At 44.1% G+C, this 21,483-nt stretch overlaps 1 protein-coding gene across 3 annotated transcripts; it reads left to right on the top strand.

Annotated features, from left to right (window-relative positions):
• Window positions 1-10,387: 10,387 nt before the first annotated feature.
• On the top strand, window positions 10,388-20,380 carry PDIK1L (PDLIM1 interacting kinase 1 like). Of its 3 annotated transcripts, none has more exons than XM_028114039.2 (3): window positions 10,388-10,484; window positions 12,897-13,198; window positions 19,076-20,380. In XM_028114039.2, exons 2-3 carry the CDS (start codon window positions 12,914-12,916, stop codon window positions 19,814-19,816), a joined length of 1,026 nt encoding a protein of 341 aa, XP_027969840.2. In that variant the 5' UTR covers window positions 10,388-10,484; window positions 12,897-12,913; the 3' UTR covers window positions 19,817-20,380. The 3 variants fall into 3 exon arrangements, with proteins under 3 accessions (XP_027969840.2, XP_087878679.1, XP_087878680.1); XM_088022553.1 differs by lacking the exon at window positions 10,388-10,484 and adding an exon at window positions 10,895-10,983; XM_088022554.1 differs by lacking the exon at window positions 10,388-10,484 and adding an exon at window positions 11,316-11,379.
• Window positions 20,381-21,483: the final 1,103 nt, after the last annotated feature.

Genomic DNA, 21,483 nt, shown 5'->3' with positions numbered 1-21,483 from the left:
AGGAGAGCAAAGAGGTCCGTTTGTTCAGGGGCTCATAGTCCCAAAGGTCTCAAATCTGGGCTTTTGACATTAGCTTTCCAGGGGCAGTGTGGCATCGTTGTGGCTTAACCAGTGGAACCTTCTGCTGGGCCTCCCTCCCAGGTCTGCCTACTTAGGGCTGTGTAGCTTTGGGAAGATTCTTGAACTGCTCTGTGCCTCAGTTTCCCCATCTGTAAAATAGGGATAAATAATACCGACTTCATAGGGTTGTTGTGAAAATTAACTGAGTTAAAAATGTGAAGTGTACATTTCTCTAAGCATAGAAGCCTGGCACAGAGTAAGTACTCATTCAGTGTTAGCGCTCCACCATTTGCTATTTCTAAATGATGTTCCATGCAGAATAACAGACAGAAGGGGAAGGAGACATTCATCAAGGAAACTTTAAAAATCATCTTCCATATCCCGCCATTCCACACAAACACCAACACCGTTTCACTGTATTTCCTTCCAGTTATTTTCCTGTCTGTCATTTTTACAACACTGTAATTACAGTGTACTGAAAAGTTTTGCAAACTTGGGACTTGTTTTTCTTTTCTTTCTTTCTTTCTTTCTTTTTTTTAAGACTTATTTATTTGAGAGAGAGTGTGTGCGTACAAGCAGGGGGAGGCGCAGAGACAGAAGGAGAAGCAGACTCCCCGCTGAGCAGAGAGCCTGATGCGGGGCTCAATCCCAGGACCCTGGGGTCATAACCTGAGCTGAAGGCAGAAGCTTAACTGACTGAGCCACCCAGGTGCCCTGGAACTTGTTTTTCACTTAACATTTTATCCTAAACATTTTCTATAATCATTCAGTAGGATTTTACGGAGGGTCTGCTCTGTGCTGAGCAGTGTTCTGGGCTCTGGGCATACAGCAACCAACAGGAGCAGACAAACCCCTTCTCTCCAGGACCTTACATTCTAGAGGGTGTTGCTACATTGCCTTCAGAATTCATGCTTTTTGGTCACCTGGGTGGCTCAGTCGGTGAAGCATCTGCCTTCAGCTCAGGGCATGATCTCAGGGTCCTGGGATCAAGCCCTGCATCCAGCCCTGCCCTGCATCCCTGCTCAGTGGGGAGTCTGCTTCTCCCTCTCCCTCTGCCACTCTCTTGCTCTCTCTCTCTCTCAAATAACTAAAATCTTTTTTTTTTTTTATTTGAGAGAGCGAGAATGAGAGAGAGAGAGAGAGTACATGAGAGGGAAGAGGGTCAGAGGGAGAAGCAGACTCCCTGCTGAGCAGGGAGCCCGATGCGGGACTCGATCCAGGGACTCCAGGATCATGACCTGAGCCGAAGGCAGTTGCTTAACCAACTGAGCCAGCCAGGCGCCCCTCAAATAACTAAAATCTTAAAAAAAAAAGAATTCATGCTTTTACATGGAGGTCTCATCACATACAATAGGGAACACAAATAGGAAGCATGGAGTTCAGTGAATTTTTACACATATATTCATCTATGTAACCACCACCCAGATGAAGATCCAGAACACTTCCATCACCCCAGAAGATTCCCTCACCTTCTGCATCAATAACCAGCCCACTTCCACATAGATCAATTTCACCTGTTTAAGAAGAGGATCCACTCTTTTGAGAATGCCGCTTTTCTAATGACTGTAGAATATTCCATCCTATCGATATATTATTGGACACAAATTTTGCTTTTAGTTTCTCACTGTTATCAGTGGTGCTACAGGGAATGCCACATTTTTTTTTTTTTTTAGAAAGAGAGACTCTTTTTTTTATTTTTTTTAAAGATTTTATTTATTTATTTGAGAGAGAGAGAATGAGAGATAGAGAGCATGAGAGGGAAGAGGGTCAGAGGGAGAAGCAGACTCCCCACCGAGCAGGGAGCCCGATGTGGGACTCGATCCCGGGACTCCAGGATCATGACCTGAGGCGAAGGCAGTCGCTTAACCAACTGAGCCACCCAGACGCCCGGAATGCCACATTTTAATTATCTCCTTAGCCTAGACTCTGAGAAGTCGGATTGATTTTTGAAAGGGTATTTAGTCAATATGGATAGACTGCTTCCCGAGAAGGCTGCACAGCTCCATCAGCAGTGGGAAAAGCAAGGCACACAGCATCAGCGGAGTCCAGCTCAGTCACCTGCCTTCTCGGCTTGAATCACCTAGAATATTAGCTAGAATTCTCAGCTTATAATACAGAAGGGTGTCTTCATGACAAGTCTGACTGGCATGAGAAGGACTCACAAGACAGGATATCTCTTGGTCCTGAGTTTGGGGCTGAGCTTTACAATGTCAGAACCCCGACTTCTCGAAGCACACTAAAAAGGGAATCAGGGGATTCATCTTTTTTTTTTTTTTTTTTAGGGCTTGAACTCAGACCCTGAGATCAGGACCTGAGCTGAGATAAAGAATCGGACTCTTAACCGATTGAGCCTCCCAGGTACCCTGGGGATTCATCTTCCATTGATGGATTAACAATAACCAAGCAGCAGAGTCAGATTCAATCATTAAGGCAGCTATCAATCTAGGAATTTACGAAGATCCATGGAATAGTCAAGTAAACCAGAATGTGCATCCCATCCTTCTGTTAGAAGGCCACAAGGAAAGCCAAATTACGAAGAATTTTCTTGGTGGCTGAGTCTGTGTTCCCCAGAAGGCAGAGCTGGTGAGAAGGAAGCACTGAACTGTGAAGACAGGACACCTCATTTGCAGCTCAGTGGACTCCCTCAGATCTGTGTCCTTAAGGAAAACTGAGGTCAGCCCAGCATTTCTCGATGGTTCCTCCTTCCCGTGGCAAACTTCCAAAGCCCAGATCCTGTGCAATCTCCCACCTGCCCATAGATCTACTTCTCCCCTCCCTCCTGGTTGCAGTCTAAGACCACACCACCACCATCACCTCTGGCCTAGACCTTTGCAGCTCTTGCCACGCTTGGTCCAAACTTCACCTGCCAGCTAAGTGATCTTTTATTTAAAAAAAAAAAAATTTTTTTTTAAGTAGGCTCCCCACCCAGCGTGGGGCTTGAACTCACAACCCCGAGATCAAGAGTCATACGGCTCCACCAATTGAGTCAGCCAGGCAGCCCCCTAAATGATCTTTTAAACTGGAAATCTGATACCGTTTAAAATCTTTACTTAAACCCCTTTGGTGATGGAAAGATAAATGGATAAACAGAATGTGGTGTATACATACAATGGGAGATGATTCAGCCTTAAAATGAAGAAACGCTGAGGCCAGCTACATGAATTAAAGGCATTATGCTAAGTGAAAGAAGCCAGACACAAAAGGACAAATACTACCAAATATCATACAGTGTTTCTATGAGGTACCTGGAGTAGTCAAGTTCACAGAGACAGAAAGTAGACTGGCAGTTGCCAGAGGCTGAGGGAAAGAGGGAATGGGGAGCTGGTGTTTCACGGGGACAGAGTCTCAGTTTGAGAAGATGAGAAAGTTCTGGAAATGGATGGTGGTGATGGTTGCACCACAAGGTGAATGTACTTATGCCACTGAACCGTATCCTTAAAAATGGTCAACTTTATATTATATATATTTCACAACAATTAAAAAACCAACTTCGACGACCCTTTACTTGTATCTCAAAATCCATAACATGGTCTACAAGATCCTGCAGGATCTGGCCACGGCCTTGTGTTGGCCTTTTAAGGCTGATCATCACACCTCTGTCCCCCTTCAACTGGGGTCGGGCCCTACGGGGAAATAGGAACGGGAATCAGACAGATGACCTGCTGAAGATCTGAGCTTTGTTACCGATAAAGTTGGGCTGGAGACAGGCTTCTATCTGTAGCTGCAAATGGAGCTTCCTTCCTCTGACGCTTCCCCCAACTCCTGACTTAAACTTCCAACTCGGGGCTTGGAAGAGCAGCTGGGCACATCCCTTCCCTCCACTGCTCACTTGGCTAATTGCTTCTCATCAGTCATTTGTTAGCATAAATGTCACATGTTCAGAGAGGCCTTCCATGACCCAAACCACCATCCTACCCCCACTCCCTGCCTACTAACAAGCCTTGGGCCTCTAGAGTTTGTTCGCAGCACTTTGCACAACTGCATCTCTGTGTCTCACTGCATGATCATTTGTGGAAGTAAAGAGGAAGGTGAGCTCAGTGAGACCAGCCCCGGGGCATGTTTCGCCAGCGCCTGGCACAGTGCCTCAACAGTTCTGTATGCTGTTGGAAGGAAAACATGGGTAAGGCTTTGGAGGTGGGAGGTCGGGGGCGAGCCCAAGTAACACCCGGTGCTCCACTGAGTAGCATGCCTTTTTTGTCTTGTTATATGCACTCTGCAAGTTTGTCCAGGATCCAGTTGCTCAGGACCACTGGGAAGCTAAGTAGGGTTCTGCCTTTTCCCCAAACAGCACTCAGCCCCTGCTCTAAATGACCATTGACCAAACATTCAAAGAATGTCACTTTGAAGGAGTGTCTGAGTATCTGACTATGACCCTCAAGTCTCAATTTAAGTGCCACCTCCTGTCAAAAGCTTTCCCTGACCCCCTGTCCTCTTTCATGTAAGAACAATGTAGGGCCCCCTCCTCTGGCACTAATCACCTTGTACTGTCTTCAGCTGTTTAGGTGTCTGTCACCCCTGCTAGACTATGAGGGCAGGGACCTTGTCCTCTTGTTCACTGCCTTTTCATCGGCAGCTAGCATAATTTCTTGAACATAGTAGGTACTCACTAAATAATCATTGGCTTAATGAATGAATAAAGTGCCCACCATGTGCCAAGCACTAGTGACTCTTCAGGGGGGGTATTGTAGTGACATTTGCTAGCTGCCCCTGCCAGTCAATAAGCGCTATCCTCCAGGACACTGAGTTTGGTCAAGGAAGGCGCATCATCCTTAATGAGCCAATCAGGTCCAAAGACGCAACCTCAGGACTGTTTGAGGAATGGAATAACTGACTTTCTCATTCCCGCAGGTGCATACTCCTGAGGCTGAATCCCCAGGACTGCTGCCTACCACCTGGGCCCATCAGAGAGGCCAGCCTTAAGATGTAGTCAGCAAAGTGCAAGGCAGAATAGAGGAAGCTGAGTCTTTAGGTGATATGTGAGCTGCTGGATCAAACCTTTCCTGAAACCAATACTCCCATCTCAATTCTTCCCAGACACACATGCCAACCATTCCCTTTAAGCCAGTTTGAGTTGGGCTTCTGCCCTGGTAACACACAGCATCCAGAAGGGTCAAAGGCAGCCGAAGCTCTAACATCTTAGTATCTGCTGAGGAGCTTCATGAATCCTCAGTTTGAGATGCTTTTGGGACCTTGTCTTGCAGCTCTCAACTCCTCAACCATCATGGCTATCCGATGGGGATACCCCCTAGCAGCAGCTCTTGGCACCAAGGGCAGGGGATGTGGAGCTTGGTCCTAATTACCAGCGCTCCAGCTGTTCTCAGTCCTCACTGAGGAGACAACTAGGACCCATCCAAAGACCCAACAGCTAGAGTTGTGGCTGGCACATGACTTTCCTGGGCCTCTAAATCACCAGTTTGGGGGCTGGATCAGAAATAAGCATTTCAGTCTTCTTGGTACAAGCATAGTGGAGGTTAGGACTGAAGAATAAGAGTGGCAGAGCTGGAAGGATCTGTAGAGATGAGCTGGTCAGACCCCTTAGGTATATGGAGAAACTGAGGCACGGAACAAGGAGACTTATTCAAGTTCACAGAGCATGTCAGTGCCAGAGCTGGCATTCTCCTTAAAGGAGTTTCTCCATCAGCCTCCCCCTACAGAGTTGGGGCTGGAAGGAGGTGGGAGAGAGCATGGGTGGGGATTCTCCCTGCTATGGCAAGATAGGAAGTGCTCTCCCAAACAGTCACTGGTACACCTGGTTACTCGTTCTTAATAATTTGGCAGCATGTTGGTAACACCTTGTGGCGGGCCCAGGGTACGATGACTTCAGAGGGTAGTAGGTCTCTGATGAAACATCAGTGATGCCTCCAGGATTTCTGCAGAGGAGGAATTTGGGACCAGAGATCTGGGGGGAAAGGAGACTGAGATTTGCCCTGAAGCTGCGTTTGCATAGCGAGTCTACTGCTGTCACTTAGATCACGGTTTCTCAGTTCCCACACTATTGACATTTTAAGCCGGATAATTCTTTGTGGTGGGGGACTATCCTGTGCCTTGTAGCAGCTCTCAGTCTCTACCTACTGGACGCAAGGAGCACCTACCCTCCCAGTGTGTCTCCAGACATTGCCAAATGCACCCTGAAAGGCAAACTGCCCCATTTGAGATCCACTGACTTAATTATATGTTTAACTAGCTGAGAGGGCATGATGGAGAGTCTTCTAAAAGAAGAGAGGAGATAAAAATAGGAGCCACCCTTTCCTACAAGGAAAAAAAAATCATCAGCGGGATGATCTGTTCTAGGCAGAACTGTGACCTTTGATCTTACCCATGCACCCTTCCTTTCGTGACCATTTTCTTCTCTTTCATAGCTCCCATTCCTACACAGAAAAAATTTTAAAAACTATCCACAAGGGCGCCTGGGTGGCTCAGTTGGTTAAGCAACTGCCTTCGGCTCAGGTCATGAGCCTGGAGTCCCAGGATCGAGTCCCGCATCAGGCTCCCTGCTCCGCAGGGAGTCTGCTTCTCCCTATGACCTTCCCCCCCTCATGTGCGCTCTCTCTCTCTCATTCTCTCTCTCAAATAAATAAATAAAATCTTTAAAAAAAAACTATCCACAAAAAAATTAATATTTGTCTTCACGCTAAAAGTGAGACAAGCAGGATATAATAGTTACTGGGGGTTAAAAACACAAGCATTATATTCTTAAGATGTGAGCATTTCACTGTATGTAAACCATAGCTCAAAAAAATTTCAGTAAAAAATACATGAGTCCTGTAGTCAGACCTGGGTTCAAGTCCCAGTTCACATGTTTCCTAGCTATGTGACTTTGTCCTCTTAGAAACTCCGTTTCCTCGGTTGTAAAAGGGAAGTAATAATAGTACATGCCTCACAAGATAACTATGCAGACAGAGTGAGAGCATGTATAAATGGCACTTAGTACAGTGCTGGCACAGGGGGTTATATGAATAATACCTACTTTTATTTACATTTATAGTAGCTATTTATATTTTTCTGTAGTTTATAGGGGAAATTGCTGCCCGATGATCTGCTTCCTGGGGACCTATTTTAATTAGGGCATCTCCACTTGCCTCTTCTCATGGGACCCCTTTGTTCAGATAGGAAAAGGAAAGTCTAGGGACACAGCAATTTATGGGGTTTGGAACCTGGAGTTTTGGCTCTACCAGTGACTTACTAGAAACTGAACTTACTGAGTCCCTCTGAATCTCCCTTTCCCCACCTTTAAAATGGTATACTAATACTACCCATTTCCTAGGGTTCTTGGGAGATTTTTAAGCCGACTCTTGACAGCTCTGAGAAATCAGACCTGCCTTTAAGGCTGGGGCAGTAGCTGTACCAATGGAACCTACCACAAGGGGGCAGGATCGCTACATCCAAGTTCCCACCTATCCCTGACGTTTCATTTTTTGAGCATACTGCCTACTTGTTATAATCAACTTGTATATTCAGACATATACATAAGTAGAATAGTGTAATGAACCCCAATGTACCCAGCACCAGGTTTCAACAACTGTCAACATTTTACCAACTTCCTCCCTCTTTTTGTTTGCTATACTGCTTGTGGAATAGTAAAGCACAGCCCAAACCTCATTACATTTTATCTATAACTCATCAACATTTCATTCTAATTGAACAAGGCTTTTATTTCCACAGGCACTATGTCATTATCACATCTAACAAAAAAGAATATACCTTAATCTATCAGTCCATATTCAAATTTCCCTGCTGGCACCAGACATGCCTTTTGACAGTTGGCACACTTGAATCAGGATCCAAATAAGGTTATCGCATTTGGCACGTGTCTTGAGTTTTATACTTTAATATTCTAACTTCCTTTTGTAACTTCATGCCATGAATTTGTTGCAAAAACCAGGTCACTTGTCCTGTAGGATGTCCCACATTTTGAGTTGGGCTGATTATGGTATCTGTCTATCCCCCTGATTTCTGGTAAACTGGTAATTAGATCTTGGCTTGATTAGGCTTAGACTCTTTTTTTGCTTTTTAAGGCAGCAATATTTCATGGAGAGCGCTGAATTCCCCTCTTGGTAATGTTAAGTTTGGTCACTGGGTTCCAGCAGTGTCAGCCTAAGCTCTCCATTACAAAGTTCCCCAACACCTTTCATCCAATTGTTTTAGCATCATTTCATGATTGTCACCTAGACTAATTATTTTATTGTTTGCAAAATCATACTTTTCTAATCCTACCATTTCTTTTGTATTTATTAGTTAGAATTCTTCTACAAAAAATAACTTTTAGCTATTGTTTGGTTACATGCACTGTAACTGATCAAGCAATGACCAGAAAAATGTTTATTTCTCTTTATCAATGTTCAGAGTAATTGTTGATTCACTATAAAACTTCATCGATAACAATGTGTTGTTTTCCTTAAGTATCATTATTAATGGGTTCTTCTATATTTTATGTGTTATGATCAACGGAAGTCATTATTTTTCTTTTCATCCTCAAATTGTTCCATCTTAGGCCAGTAGGGCCCTTCATATTGGTTCCTCAGTCATTTTTACATGACCCCAATAGTCTTTGATAGCTTCCTGGCTTCCAGACACAAGATGACCCAACCTCATCTTTCCTGCTCCAGATCTGGATCCAGCCATTTATCAAAGGAGTCTTGATTTTCTTTGCTAAATTTTTAATGTTTTTAAAACTGGCAAATGGTGTTTAGAGAGCAAATCTGTGCATTAGGGGTGTTCATTACTACTGGATTGGTGATTGTTTCTAGGCCTTTTCAGCAGAAAGTAGAAAACACACTTTTTAAGAGGAAAATACATACTTCATTCATTCTGCTAACTCAGATATAAAATGATCCTAGGCTTGTTTAAAATTTTTTAAAGACGTATTTTATTTATTTATTTAGAGAGAGAGAGCATGCAGGGCGGGGGTAGAGGGAGAGGGAGAGTCTTAAGCAGACTCCCTTACAAAGATACTTTCCAAGGCCCCAGCAATGTGTTCATGGGGCCATTCTGTGATCTTTTTCCTAAAGAAAACACCCCCAATTTTTTAAGCTTCAGACTCCATAGGAACTGAACCCACATCACAATCTTTAGTCAGCCTATCTTCGGGGTTATGGAGTTGGATTTCAAGTCTCAGTTCAGCAGTCAGCTTGAGAGGAGGGACTCCTATATTTAATAACTGAGACAAACAAAAGGAAAAGGCTCTTCTGACCAAAAGAGATAACCCCTCTCCTGATTCTGATCAATTACCCACACAGGTATTAAGGCCTTCTACAGTTTCCCTCTAATTTCAAGGGCAGAAACTAACCCTGGCTGGCATCAGTATCCCCAGCAGAGAGCTGAAGACTGGTAGATGGCACTCGGAACAAAAGTCTGAACAGATTATAGAGCAGGGTGTTGTTGGGTTTTTGGCGGGGGAGTTATACCAGGACAGTGGGTTTTCAAGGCAGGTACACACCCCCCCCCAAAAAAACTACACAACTTTTAGTCAAATAAGGCAGAGGTCTGTTTCCTCACGTGTAAAAACAAAGGTTAGCAATAAAGCCTAACCTGTGGGATTTGGTCAGGATTAGAAAAGCTAATTTAAAGACCTAACCCAGTCCCAGACTCTAAGGAGAAGGTCCATAAATAGAGGACAGCAAATAAAACGGGAGAGTGGTTGATCCTTGAGGGCGCTGACAGGGATTCTTTGCACAGCGTGCCTACTGCAGCACTAGGAGGAGGAACAACCACTCTACTGACAAATAGTAGGTGCAGAATAAATTGGTGAAGAAGGGCCGGACGTTTCTGGCGGATGCTCACTGATCTGTGTAACTAACTGAATAATGGGTTGGTCCGAGGCTCTGAGTCACGGACAGTCCCGGGCTGGCTGTCAGGCGACTGCATGCCGGGATCTGACAGACCGCGGTCCGTCGGGCCGCGAGAACGGCTGTCTTCGCGGTCCGGCCCGGCCCCGGCCGCCTCGGGCCGCCGCCGGTCGCCGCGCGCTGGCTGGATCCCGACTTCGCGCGGGGGACGCCGCTAGGCAGGGCCTGCGCGGGCGGGCAGCGGCCAGGTGCGGGCGCCGCCGCGCCTTCCTCCCCGCGCCGGGCAGGGCGCCCCCGACTCCCGGCCGCCGCGGCCCGGGAACAATGAGGTGCCGGCTTCTTTAAGGGAGATACCACCGCGCCGGCGGGGCAGGGGACGGCGTCCTCCCAGATGATCGCACCCAGTCCCGCGCCGCCGCCGCCTGGGCAACTGCACCGTCCGCAAACATGGCTCAGTGACTCTGACAAAAGGTGCAGCCTCCCTCCCGGCGGGGCGGACGCCAGGCCTCCCAGCTCCGGCCGCGCCTCCCCGCGGGCCAGCCGAAGAGCTCCGCGTCCCGCCGGCACCCCAGGCCCGAGCCGAAGAAGATGCACCAGGCGTTCCGCCCCAGCGACCTCCGCACACCTGCCCGCAGCTCGGTAGGTGGGAAGGGGGGCGGGGAGGGAGCGGGGAGGCCGCGTCGGGCGCGCGCACCCCCAGGCCCGGACCTGCTGCCGCAGACCATCCCCGGGGCCCGCGGGCCGTGCGCGCCCGCTGCGGCTGGACGGTGACCGAGCCCCGGCGGGCAGCGGCCTCCCCGCTCCCGGGCCCGGCCACCCCTGCGGGGAGGGGCCCTAGTGGTGCGTTCCGGAGCGCGCACACCTTCGGCGACTCCCGGCTCCTGCGAGCCGCGGGAGAGGGAGGAGGCTGGCGGAGCGCGGGGCGCGCGCCCAATAGGGATGACGCTCGGCGTCCCGGCTCGCGCTACGGAAAGCCGGAGGGGGGCGGGGCCGCGAGGCGTAAGGGGGTGTGTCCGCGCGCACCACGGGGGCGCGCGCCGGTCTCTGACTGGAGGCCGCGGAGGCTGAGGCGCGAGCTGCCCGATAATGGCGGCCTGCAGAGCCCGTGAGAGGGAGAAGCGGCGGCGGCTATCCTGAGGTAAATTTGGCCCTGAGGCCTGGCACGGAGGCCCTGCTGCAGAGCCGAAGGCCTTGCATGCGCCTCCCTCCCCGGGAGGCCTGTCACAGACCTGTCAGCGGAGTCATGCTAGGGAAGGCCCCGCGCTCCTCAGGCCTCCGGCCCGCACCCCTCAGGCCACCGGCTCCAGCTGCGGCCTCCTCCCCAGGCCCCGGGCCTCAGCCGCCAGCCACGAGGAGTTGAGGCAGCCGCAGGACTGGCTCCTCGGAGTGAAGGGCCCCGGGAGGATCCCCTCCGGGTTTCGTCTGGACGCCGCCGGGGAGGGGGAGGGCCTGATACTCGGCCAATGAGCGGGGCGCTGAGCCGCCGCGTCGGACAACACCTCTGCCCAGGACTGGCCGTTCCCGGGCCCGGCAGGTGTGTGGCCTGGCGGGCCGGCCGCCGAGCGCTGGCTTAGCGGGGCGGGCGTGAGGGCCCGGGAAGTGCCGGCCGCTCGCTTGGGTTCGCATCCAGGGATTTCATAAACGCCCTCCCTCCCCCTTACTGGGTGCTCTTTCGTGTGTGGGTATGGGGCCGCTTGCAAGACAGGAGCCACTTTGAGACAGATAGTAATTGGTGATCCACGGAGAGCAGGAAAGAGTGTCTACTGTGGACCTGGGGCAAGGACTCCGTGGCAGGATATCAGACACTAGGAAATGCCGTCGGAATTTGAAGGGGGGTTCCAGTTAGGGGAAGTGGGACTAAGAAGTGATCTCAGAAGCTTTCATTTTCTTTATTAAATCTGTCCTATGGACTTAAAGTGGCTGTACCCATTTTTTCAGGCCCAAGAGTCAGTAGCTTCTTGTTCCCCCAAACTATACACTATGAAGATTGGACAGCCTCTTGCCCATCGTGGCAATCTACAAATAAGAATTTGCTCCTGAAGCTCATTAGAATCCTAACATTCTTTGGAGAATGATGTGGCACACTTTAGACTTTCTTGATTCAACTCATGAGCATTTCTGTGTGGGGCCTTTGCTTCTGCCTTTAAATGATTTATCAAGTTGAATTTGAAAGAACCGTCGGAGGACAGTTTTTGGTGGCAAAAATGGCCTATATCTAAATAGCTGTTGTTTAAATTTAGCAACAGAAAGGTAACAATATTCTTCGTACCTTGCTTTATTTTTAGAGGACCATTTTTCTCCACAGACTTTATTTTCATTTATTTTGCAGGAAATGAGGAAATAACATAAACGAAATTAAAATAGGGACATACACAGTTTACTTTTTAAAAAAAAAAAACAACCCACATTTTCAATTCTATATGTAATCTGGTTCACTTTCAGTCCCTAAGCACAAGCCAAGTGTTTGTATTTCTAACTTGTGAGGTTTTTTTGTTTTTGTTTTGACAATTTTATGAACTTTTGTGTGTGTCAGCTTTAAGGAGAAGCTGGAGTTTCTTTTTTCATGATCAGTAAATGAGAATGATGAATTTTTTGGTTTATTTTTAACAGTAATATTTTGAAGCAGTTTGTATGAGAGGCAGTATAGTGTAATGGTTATGGTTATGAATGGCAGAGCCAGATGGCCTGGTTTCAAAACCCAGGTCCACCAGTTAGTAGCTGTTTTACCTTAGGCATGTTGCTTAAACTCTCTGTGCTTTAGTTTTCTCATCTATAAAATGACCATAATAGTATCTACTTCATAACGTTGTGAGGCTCAAATGAATTTAATATTATAAAGTGCTTAGAACAGTTCCTGATACATGGTAAGTACTACCAAAGTGTTAGCTGCTTTATTATTATTATTATTCAAATATTTAGATTTGCCCAAGTTGTATCCAATATCTTGCAAGCACTGCAAACAGTGAGGCAGATAATTAAATCATACATAAGAAGCTATACAAGCCAGTAAGTATACTTAATTTCAACAGAACACTTTGTTGATTTTTCCAGAAACTTTGACCTTGAAGATGGTGAGTAGCCAGCCAAAGTACGATCTAATACGGGAGGTAGGCCGAGGCAGTTACGGTGTTGTATATGAAGCAGTCATCAGAAAGACTTCTGCACGGGTGGCAGTGAAGAAAATTCGATGCCATGCACCTGAAAATGTTGAACTAGCCCTGCGTGAGTTCTGGGCACTAAGCAGTATCAAGAGCCAACATCCAAATGTGATTCACTTGGAGGAATGCATCCTACAGAAAGATGGGATGGTGCAAAAAATGTCCCATGGCTCTAATTCTTCCCTTTATTTACAGGTATGTGTGGTTGAATGGGAAATAGAAATAACTTGAACTTAGTATTGGTCAGCAAGAAGAGGAATAAAAGAGTCAGATGAGCTTCTACTTTTAAATGCAGGTATTTATATAGTTAGGAGTAGATAAGGTCTGCCAAGAACTAAGTAGATGTTTGCTTTAAAACAAGGTTTTATTTAAACCTATGATGCAAATACCTAAAAATAACATAAGCCACCTGTTACGCCATGGTACTTGCCAATCTACATGGGAATGGGGCAACATAGGAGCTAGAGAAGTGATCAAGATTAGAGTCTAATAAGTTCACTTATTTGAAATCAAGTTTTTTGGAACTGAACCCAGAAGAAAAGGAAAAACTCCACAATCAATAGCAGTACCCATATAGGTAATTTGGGCATTTCTTTATAAATTACTGATTTGAATATAAGCCTTTGCTGTTTTAGAGGGTTGTGTGGTTTCTTAACCATGCAACTCTAGTTAATTTTCATGAAGTATGTGGCATAGCACTAGAATGTTTTAATAGTGCTAATAGCTAACATTTGGGTTCCTACTCAGTTCCACACTCTGTGCTAAGTGTTTTATTTATTTTTTTTAAAGACTTTTTTATTTATTTGAGAGAGAGAGAATGAGAGATAGAGAGCACGAGAGGGAAGAGGGTCAGAGGGAGAAGCAGACTCCCTGCTGAGCAGGGAGCCCGATGTGGGACTCGATCCCGGGACTCCAGGATCATGACCTGAGCCAAAGGCAGTCGCTTAACCAACTGAGCCACCCAGGAGCCCTGTGCTAAGTGTTTTAAAGCCACACTCTGTGCTAAGTGTTTAAAAGGCAGTTGCTCAGAACAATCCTGTGAGGGTAGTACTATTATTATCATCATTACAAATGAAGAAACTGAGGCTTAGAATAGATAATGAATTTATCCAAGTCACATACCAGCAGTTGGCAGAATTGGGAACTGAATGTAGGAGACTATCTGACTGCTAAAACTTCCAAGTTACTCTTGCCTTCAAATTACGTTTTTTGTAGACCTGGGGAAAGCATTAACATAGGAGAAAGGTTTGTTTGTTTGTTTGTTTTTTAAAGATTTTATTTATTTATTTGATAGAGAGAGACACAGCGAGAGCAGGAACACAAGCAGGGGGAGTGGGAGAGGGAGAAGCAGGCTTCCCGCGGAGCAGGGAGCCCGATGCAGGACTCCATCCCTGGACCCCGGAATCATGACCTGAGCCAAAGGCAGATGCCCATCGACTGAGCCACCCAGGCGCCCTGTTTGTTTATTTATTTATTTACTTGGTTGGTTGGTTGGCTGGCTATTGGCATAGATCAAAATCTCTAGTAGGCCTATATTTGCTAAAGAGAAAAGATACTTAAGACATAGCTAGTTAAAGGCCAGAGAAAAATTTCTTAAGTCCAGTCATTCTTGGAAAAGGAAACAACTTTCCATGAGTATGTCTAAATTCAGAATTTTACCATCAGGGCACAGAAGTATGATTTTAAAACAACAGAAGCTTTTGGACCAGGACCAACAAAGAAACAAACACATTAATCTTTATCATTAGAAACTTGCAGCTTTCATTATATGGTGAACAAATATCAATCTTGAGAACCTAATTTATATTGCAGTTTAGCATGCTATATCCTGAAGTTTTACCTCTTAAGACAGTGACTATAGGGCACGTGGGTGGCTCAGTTGGTTAAGCGACTGCCTTCGGCTCAGGTCATGATCCTGGAGTCCCTGGATTGAGTCCTGCATGGGGCTCCCTGCTCGGCGGGGAGTCTGCTTCTCCCTCTGACCCCCCCCCTTCATGTGCTCTCTCTCTCTTATTCTCTCTCTCACAAATAAATAAAATCTTAAAAAAAAAAAAAAGTGACTGTAAAGCACAACTACTTAGCCTCTATTCCATTTATTGTTTACTTTTCTACTCAGTATGGGGCACCTGGGTGGCTCAATTGTTAAGTGTCTGCCTTCGGCTCAGGTCATGATGGGATCAAGTCCCACATCGGGCTCCTTGCTCATTGGGGAGTCCGGTTCTCCCTCTACCTCTGCCCCTGCTTGTGTCCCGTCTCTCACTGTGTCTCTCTCTGTCGAATAAATAAATAAAATCTTTAAAAAAAAAGTGCTTAGTATGTAAATTGCACTGATAGAAAATATTAGAAACATTCTTACCACACTCTCTCTTAAACGTGGATAGAACCTTGATGAACTTTGCCATTGAATTGGTCTACAAATACAAAGACATTTAAATATATGACTTAGTGCTAATGGTATCCTTGAGTCCAGATCAAGCAACCTTTATAGTAATTAGATATTAGGTGGTCTTTGAAGGCTTTAAGATGTAAAGTATTGGAGTGCCTGGTTGGCTCAGTCAGTAGAGCATGCGACTCTTGATCTTGGGGTTGTAAGTTTGAGCCCCATGTTGGGTGTAGAGATTATTTAAAAAAATAATAAGCATAATAATATGTAAAGTACTTCCAGACTTGACTCAGTGATTTTTTTTAATCTAAAGCACCTTTTTTTTTTTTAAGATTTTTATTTATTTATTTGAGAAAGAGAGAGGATGAGAGATAGAAAGCACGAGAGAGGGAAGAGGGTCAGAGGGAGAAGCAGACTCCCTGCTGAGCGGGGAGCCCGATGTGGGACTTGATCCCGGGACTCCAGGATCATGACCTGAGGTGAAGGCAGTTGCTTAACCAACTGAGCCACCCAGGCGCCCCTAAAGCACCTTTTTATTTAGTACTCTCTTTTATCTTTTTAAAGGCTGATAGACCTGTGTTTGACTTGTAGCACTTTTGCTAGCTGTATGATCTTGGCTAAATAACTCATCTCTTCTAGCATCTGTATCTTCAGATGTAAAATAATAATAATTTTTACCTTCTATGGAAGTTGTCAAAATTAGAGATGATACAGGTATAATACTTGGCACATAGGAAGTACTCAGTAATAGGTAGCTCTATTCAAATTGTCTTTTCTATGAATTTATTTAGTTAACAAGACATTGATCAACACACTTGGCAAGTGCCTTCTCTAAATTTACATCTGGTAAAAACAATTAAATCTATAGTGTGACCACAGAGTCCCTATGCATGGCTTTCTCCATTCTCTACACAGATTTTTGTTTTTTCCATGTTTTTCTAGATATTTTCCTTGTTCTGAATGATTAAGTCAGTTCTTAATAGCTAAAAAACTTACCTAGAAGAAAATGTAAAACAAATAACAGAATACAGCCTCAACATAGGAACTTAGTGGCCAGTCTATATAACTTGTTTAAGTACCATGAATGAAAGGTACAGAATGATAATAGGAGCGTATGATAGAGAACCTGACATAACCTGGAGTTCAGGAATTATGAACTGTTTCGACTGAAACTTGAAGGATAAAGAGGAGTTAGCCAGGTGAGTGAGAAAACTTTCCAGCCAGAAAGATCTGTACATACAAATGTCTTGAAGCAAAAAGTACAAAGCATTCTTTTTTTTTTTTTAAGATTTTATTTATTTATTTGACAGAGAGAGACACAGCGAGAGCAGGAACATAAGCAGGGGGAGTGGGAGAGGGAGAAGCAGGTCTCCTGAGCAGGGAGCCTGATGTGGGACTCGATCCCAGGACCCTGGGATCATGACCTGAGCCAAAGGCGGACGCTTAACGACTGAGCCACCCAGGCACCCAGTACAAAGCATTCTAAGAATTGAAAGAAGATAGTAAGACTGTACTATGCCAGGAGAGTTGTTTTAGATGAGACTAGAAAGATCAGCAGGGTCAGAGGATCCCATAACCCCTGTTAAAGACCTTAGACTGTATCCTGAGAGAACAGGGAAGCTGTTGAAGGACTTTAGGCAAGAGAACCAATGGCCGATGACATCCTCTACACATGGAAATAAGCGGATTGGGCTCTCTCAACCAGCAGCCCTCAAACTATAGCCCTCAGGCAGTATTTATATGGCCCAGATGCTAAAAATAGTTTTTACATTTTTAAAGAGTTGTTTAAGAAAAAGAAAAAAAGAAAAGAAAGAAAAATACAGAACAGAGACCTTATGTGGCTTGTCAAGCCTAAAATATTTACTATCTGGCCTTACTCTAAACCATTCTTTGAATGCTGGGACTTTGCGTTGCTCAAAGCTATTTAGGAAGTTTACTTTTGAGAGTAAAGAGAAGAAGAGAGGAAATGAAGAGTGATGGCACTGGTCTTTAATCTCAGCATATTTAGTAACAGTGCACCTGGTAAGTAATTGTGTGATCTGTACCTTTCTAGTCTTCATTTTCTGGCTCACTGGCAAACACATGGAACAAAGAAAATGCATGCAAAAAAGACATCTGCAGACAGTTGCAATTACAGCTGTTTGCCATTGGGGGAGATGGTGTGAAAAGGTGTTCTTTGCTTCTGCCCTCCAAAATGATAAGAGGAAGTACAAGTAGACTTAAATGTAAAATTAGCAGTTCATTCATTCTTCAACAACTCTTCAGCTTCCCTACTGAGTTTCTATTCAGGGGGTCTGAAAAGGCACCATGGGACAAATGCTTTCAAAGCACTTTATGCTGTATCTTAGAATGGTGTTCATATTCAGTAAAGTAATCAATAGTCTTGAATTTCATTTAATAGAGTTATAATTTGATAATGATAACAAATAAAATAGCGACTTATTCTAGGTTTTCAGCTTGTAGCAAAGAAATATACAAACTCTGGGGCGCCTGGGTGGCTCAGTTGGTTAAGCATCTGCCTTCAGCTCAGATCATGATCCCGGAGTCCTGGGATGAGCCCCACATCGTGTTCCCTGCTCAGCAGGGAGTCTGCTTCTCTCCCTCCCTCTGCCATTCTCCCTGCTCATTCTTTTTCTCATTCTCTCAAATGAATAAAATCTTTAAAAAAAAAAAATACAAACTCAGATTTGAATTTTTATATCAAAATGTAAAAATTTTTTTTATAAATTGGTTTTTAGAAGCCATACAGTAATAGAAAGAGCCAGTATATTTGCATTCTTTTTTTTTTTAAGATTTTATTTATTTATTTGACACAGACACAGCGAGAGCAGGAACACAAGCAGGGGGAATGGGAAAGGGAGAAGCAGGCTTCCCACGGAGCAGGGGGCCCGATGTGGGGCTCAATCCCAGGACCCTGGGATCATGACCTGAGCCGAAGGCAGATGCTTAACAACTGAGGCACCCAGGCGCCCCCAGTATATTTGCATTCTGCCTGTAGAAGTTTATCAAGTAATAATGGCAGTCTATTTTTATCAGTGACTACAGGAAGGCTTTATTTCCTTAACAACTAGTGTTCCTGATCATTTTTCTCTTAATTTTACAGATTGTATAATGTTGATAGTGTATGTCCAGTGAACAAGAAACATATTTCAGGCAGTTTAATTGAATAGAACTTCCTAATTGATGTTTATACTCCAGCTGGCAATCTCCCAGGTCTACTAGCTGCTGAAATGTCAATTTTTTCATGAAGCTATTGGCTAGGTAGGTAGAGTTCAGCTCCATTAACACATGCAGAAAATGTATAGCCAGTTGGACATTTTTCAAAATAAAGCATTTGTTTGTTTTTGATTTTGTAAGCTGTATGCCCAATGTGGGACTTAAACTCATGACCCTGAAATCAGGAGTCCCATGCTCTACCAGCTGAGCCAGCTAGGTGCCCCTAAAGCTATTTTCAAAAAAGTTTTTACCTCTTGACTTAGAGATTTGGTATGTATTCATCAGGGGCAAAGTGACAGTTTAAAGTACTGAAATTTAATAAAATGCACCTATGAAAGCACTGACCAAATAAAACATTCACGGGATTTCCACTTAAATTGGGAGTCCAGCTTATTAACCAGTTATTCTTTTTCCGTAGCTGAATTGTATAAACTGTGCAGATTATTGTAATCTGTTTTTTCCCCCTTTTATAGCTTGTAGAGACTTCATTAAAAGGAGAAATTGCCTTTGATCCCAGAAGCGCCTATTACTTGTGGTTTGTGATGGATTTTTGTGACGGCGGAGATATGAATGAGTATCTATTGTCCAGGAAACCCAATCGTAAAACTAACACCAGCTTTATGCTTCAGCTGAGCAGTGCTCTGGCTTTCTTGCATAAAAACCAGATCATCCACCGAGATCTTAAGCCTGATAACATCCTGATTTCGCAAAGCAGGTTGGATACCAGTGACTTGGAGCCCACACTGAAAGTGGCCGATTTTGGTCTTAGTAAAGTTTGTTCAGCCTCTGGGCAGAATCCAGAAGAACCTGTCAGTGTAAACAAGTGTTTCCTTTCCACAGCCTGTGGAACAGATTTCTACATGGCTCCTGAAGTGTGGGAGGGACATTACACAGCAAAAGCTGACATCTTTGCTCTGGGGATTATCATCTGGGCAATGCTGGAAAGGATCACATTCATAGACACAGAGACAAAGAAGGAACTCTTGGGGAGTTATGTAAAACAAGGAACTGAGATTGTGCCTGTTGGAGAGGCGCTTCTGGAAAATCCCAAAATGGAACTTCTCATTCCTGTGAAGAAAAAGTCTATGAATGGGCGAATGAAACAACTGATTAAGGAAATGCTTGCTGCAAACCCTCAGGATCGTCCAGATGCTTTTGAACTAGAACTCAGATTAGTACAAATTGCATTTAAAGATAGCAGCTGGGAAACGTGACACATATATTGTTTGCAAATATCTTGGATGATATGCTGCTTATGTTTTAACAGTGATGCAACAACATAATGTGGCTGAAAAAGAATATAAAAAGCTAAACTCCACCTTCTAAGGGTTTAGATTTTATTGTGGGGTGTTTTTTTTCCTTGTTTTTCTTAAGTCCAAGCTGGCCATTTTGTTAGTATGTTTTAAATGTGTATTACCAATGTGGGTGTACATTTTTAAAAATGATCATTGGTAGAAGTTTGGCAGGAAAATTCTCTAAGAGCCAAGAAGAGAAGAAAGTCCAGTTTCCTGGAAATAAGTCTCAAGTATTTTAGACATTCCTTGTCAGTATTAGGAATTTCCATGGAAGAAGAGGTTTGCATGCTGGCAATGCAACCTTTGAAGCTTTGTAAAGGAAACATATATGTATATATTTATGTATATGTAAGTATGTGAATGTGTGCATTTTGCATTCCATATGAAGAAAATGCCACTTCTGTTTAAATTATTTGATGTAGGTTTGGGTTTTTGAAATTTGCTGGTGAAATCAGTGATGAAAAATAAAAGAACCTTCCCTCATCTTCCTACCCTGTCCCTCCCTCTAATGAAATCATACTACACTTTTTATTTTTGTAATATTATACAGCTTTTTTTAAGGCATCATTTTGGAGGGTCTACAATTATCCGATTAAACATAAACAAAATTAAGTGATCCAAAGCTGCTGAAGTATGTTTGAGCTCTCCAGTGCCCTATAGCTGCAGGAGTTGAATTAGCCATGCAATCATGTGGTAGCAGGTTGGCAAGGACCTTGATGATTCAGTCATACCTTCTTTAGGTAACCAAGCATTCAATTAACCAATTAAACCATTGCACTGGAACATGTCTGCACTTGAGCATCTGCAGTCTGATAGAAATCTGAACACAGGATTCCTCTGTTTCTGAAAACTTTGCAATATATGAACTATCCTACTTGATATATTAAGTTTTGATTTCAAGACTGTCTAAGCCTCAGCATAAAGTTGAAGAAATCAAATGAGCTCTACCCTCACATTGCCTGCCCTGATACGGTCTCTTGTTTAATCACTGGAATTCCTTTCATTTTGGCACTAATGCTGTTTTCTCTTGCCTAATTTAACACAGTAATGATGGTGATACGGTTGTGTTAAATGTTGATTACCTTTTTCTGAAGTGGGAGATGATACCTATACAGCGTGGCAAATGAATGAAATATTGTAGCATCAAATATATCTTTCAAGTAGAAACTTTAAAGTTATTGATTGTATACAATCACTTGGTATGGTCTATGTCAAAAACCAGTAGACTGTTACTCTAATTGAAGTTAGTTTGATTTTTGACCCTATATGGTTGTCTCCAACTTGTTTTCCTATAAATGCAGATAATTAAAATCTAAGCAAAGTTTTGCTAAAAACAGAATATTAGCCTTTAAGGTTAGATAGACTTTAAGACCATTGTATCTAGGTTAGTCTTTATAAAGCACTAGAATCTTTGGTCAAAGTAAAAAAAAAAAAAAGTATTAGAATACTGAAATTGTTAATAGTTTGCATGGTCTCCTCAGCTTTTTTTTTCTGAGTCGTGGTTTTTTTTTTTTTTTTTTAATTCAAGCGTAGTTGACACCCAGTGTGTCTCCTCAGCTTTTTTGAACTTCCATAACCTTTGGAAT

The sequence above is a fragment of the Eumetopias jubatus genome, unplaced genomic scaffold, assembly GCF_037043125.1.
Source record: "Eumetopias jubatus isolate StellerSeaLion01/CBP00866 unplaced genomic scaffold, mEumJub1_p1.0 scaffold_4, whole genome shotgun sequence".
NCBI classification, from domain to species: domain Eukaryota; kingdom Metazoa; phylum Chordata; class Mammalia; order Carnivora; family Otariidae; genus Eumetopias; species Eumetopias jubatus.
Note: the sequence above shows the minus strand (reverse complement) of the source record. Positions and strands in the feature narration are given on the sequence as shown.

What these genes read in the sequence shown, in the direction of transcription:
- PDIK1L (XM_028114039.2), top strand. Translation starts at nt 12,914, where the DNA reads ATGGTGAGTAGCCAGCCAAAGTACGATCTAATACGGGAGGTAGGCCGA. An exon ending in ATTCTTCCCTTTATTTACAG is followed by an intron (nt 13,199 to 19,075) that starts GTATGTGTGGTT and finishes CCCCTTTTATAG; the next exon opens with CTTGTAGAGACTTCATTAAA.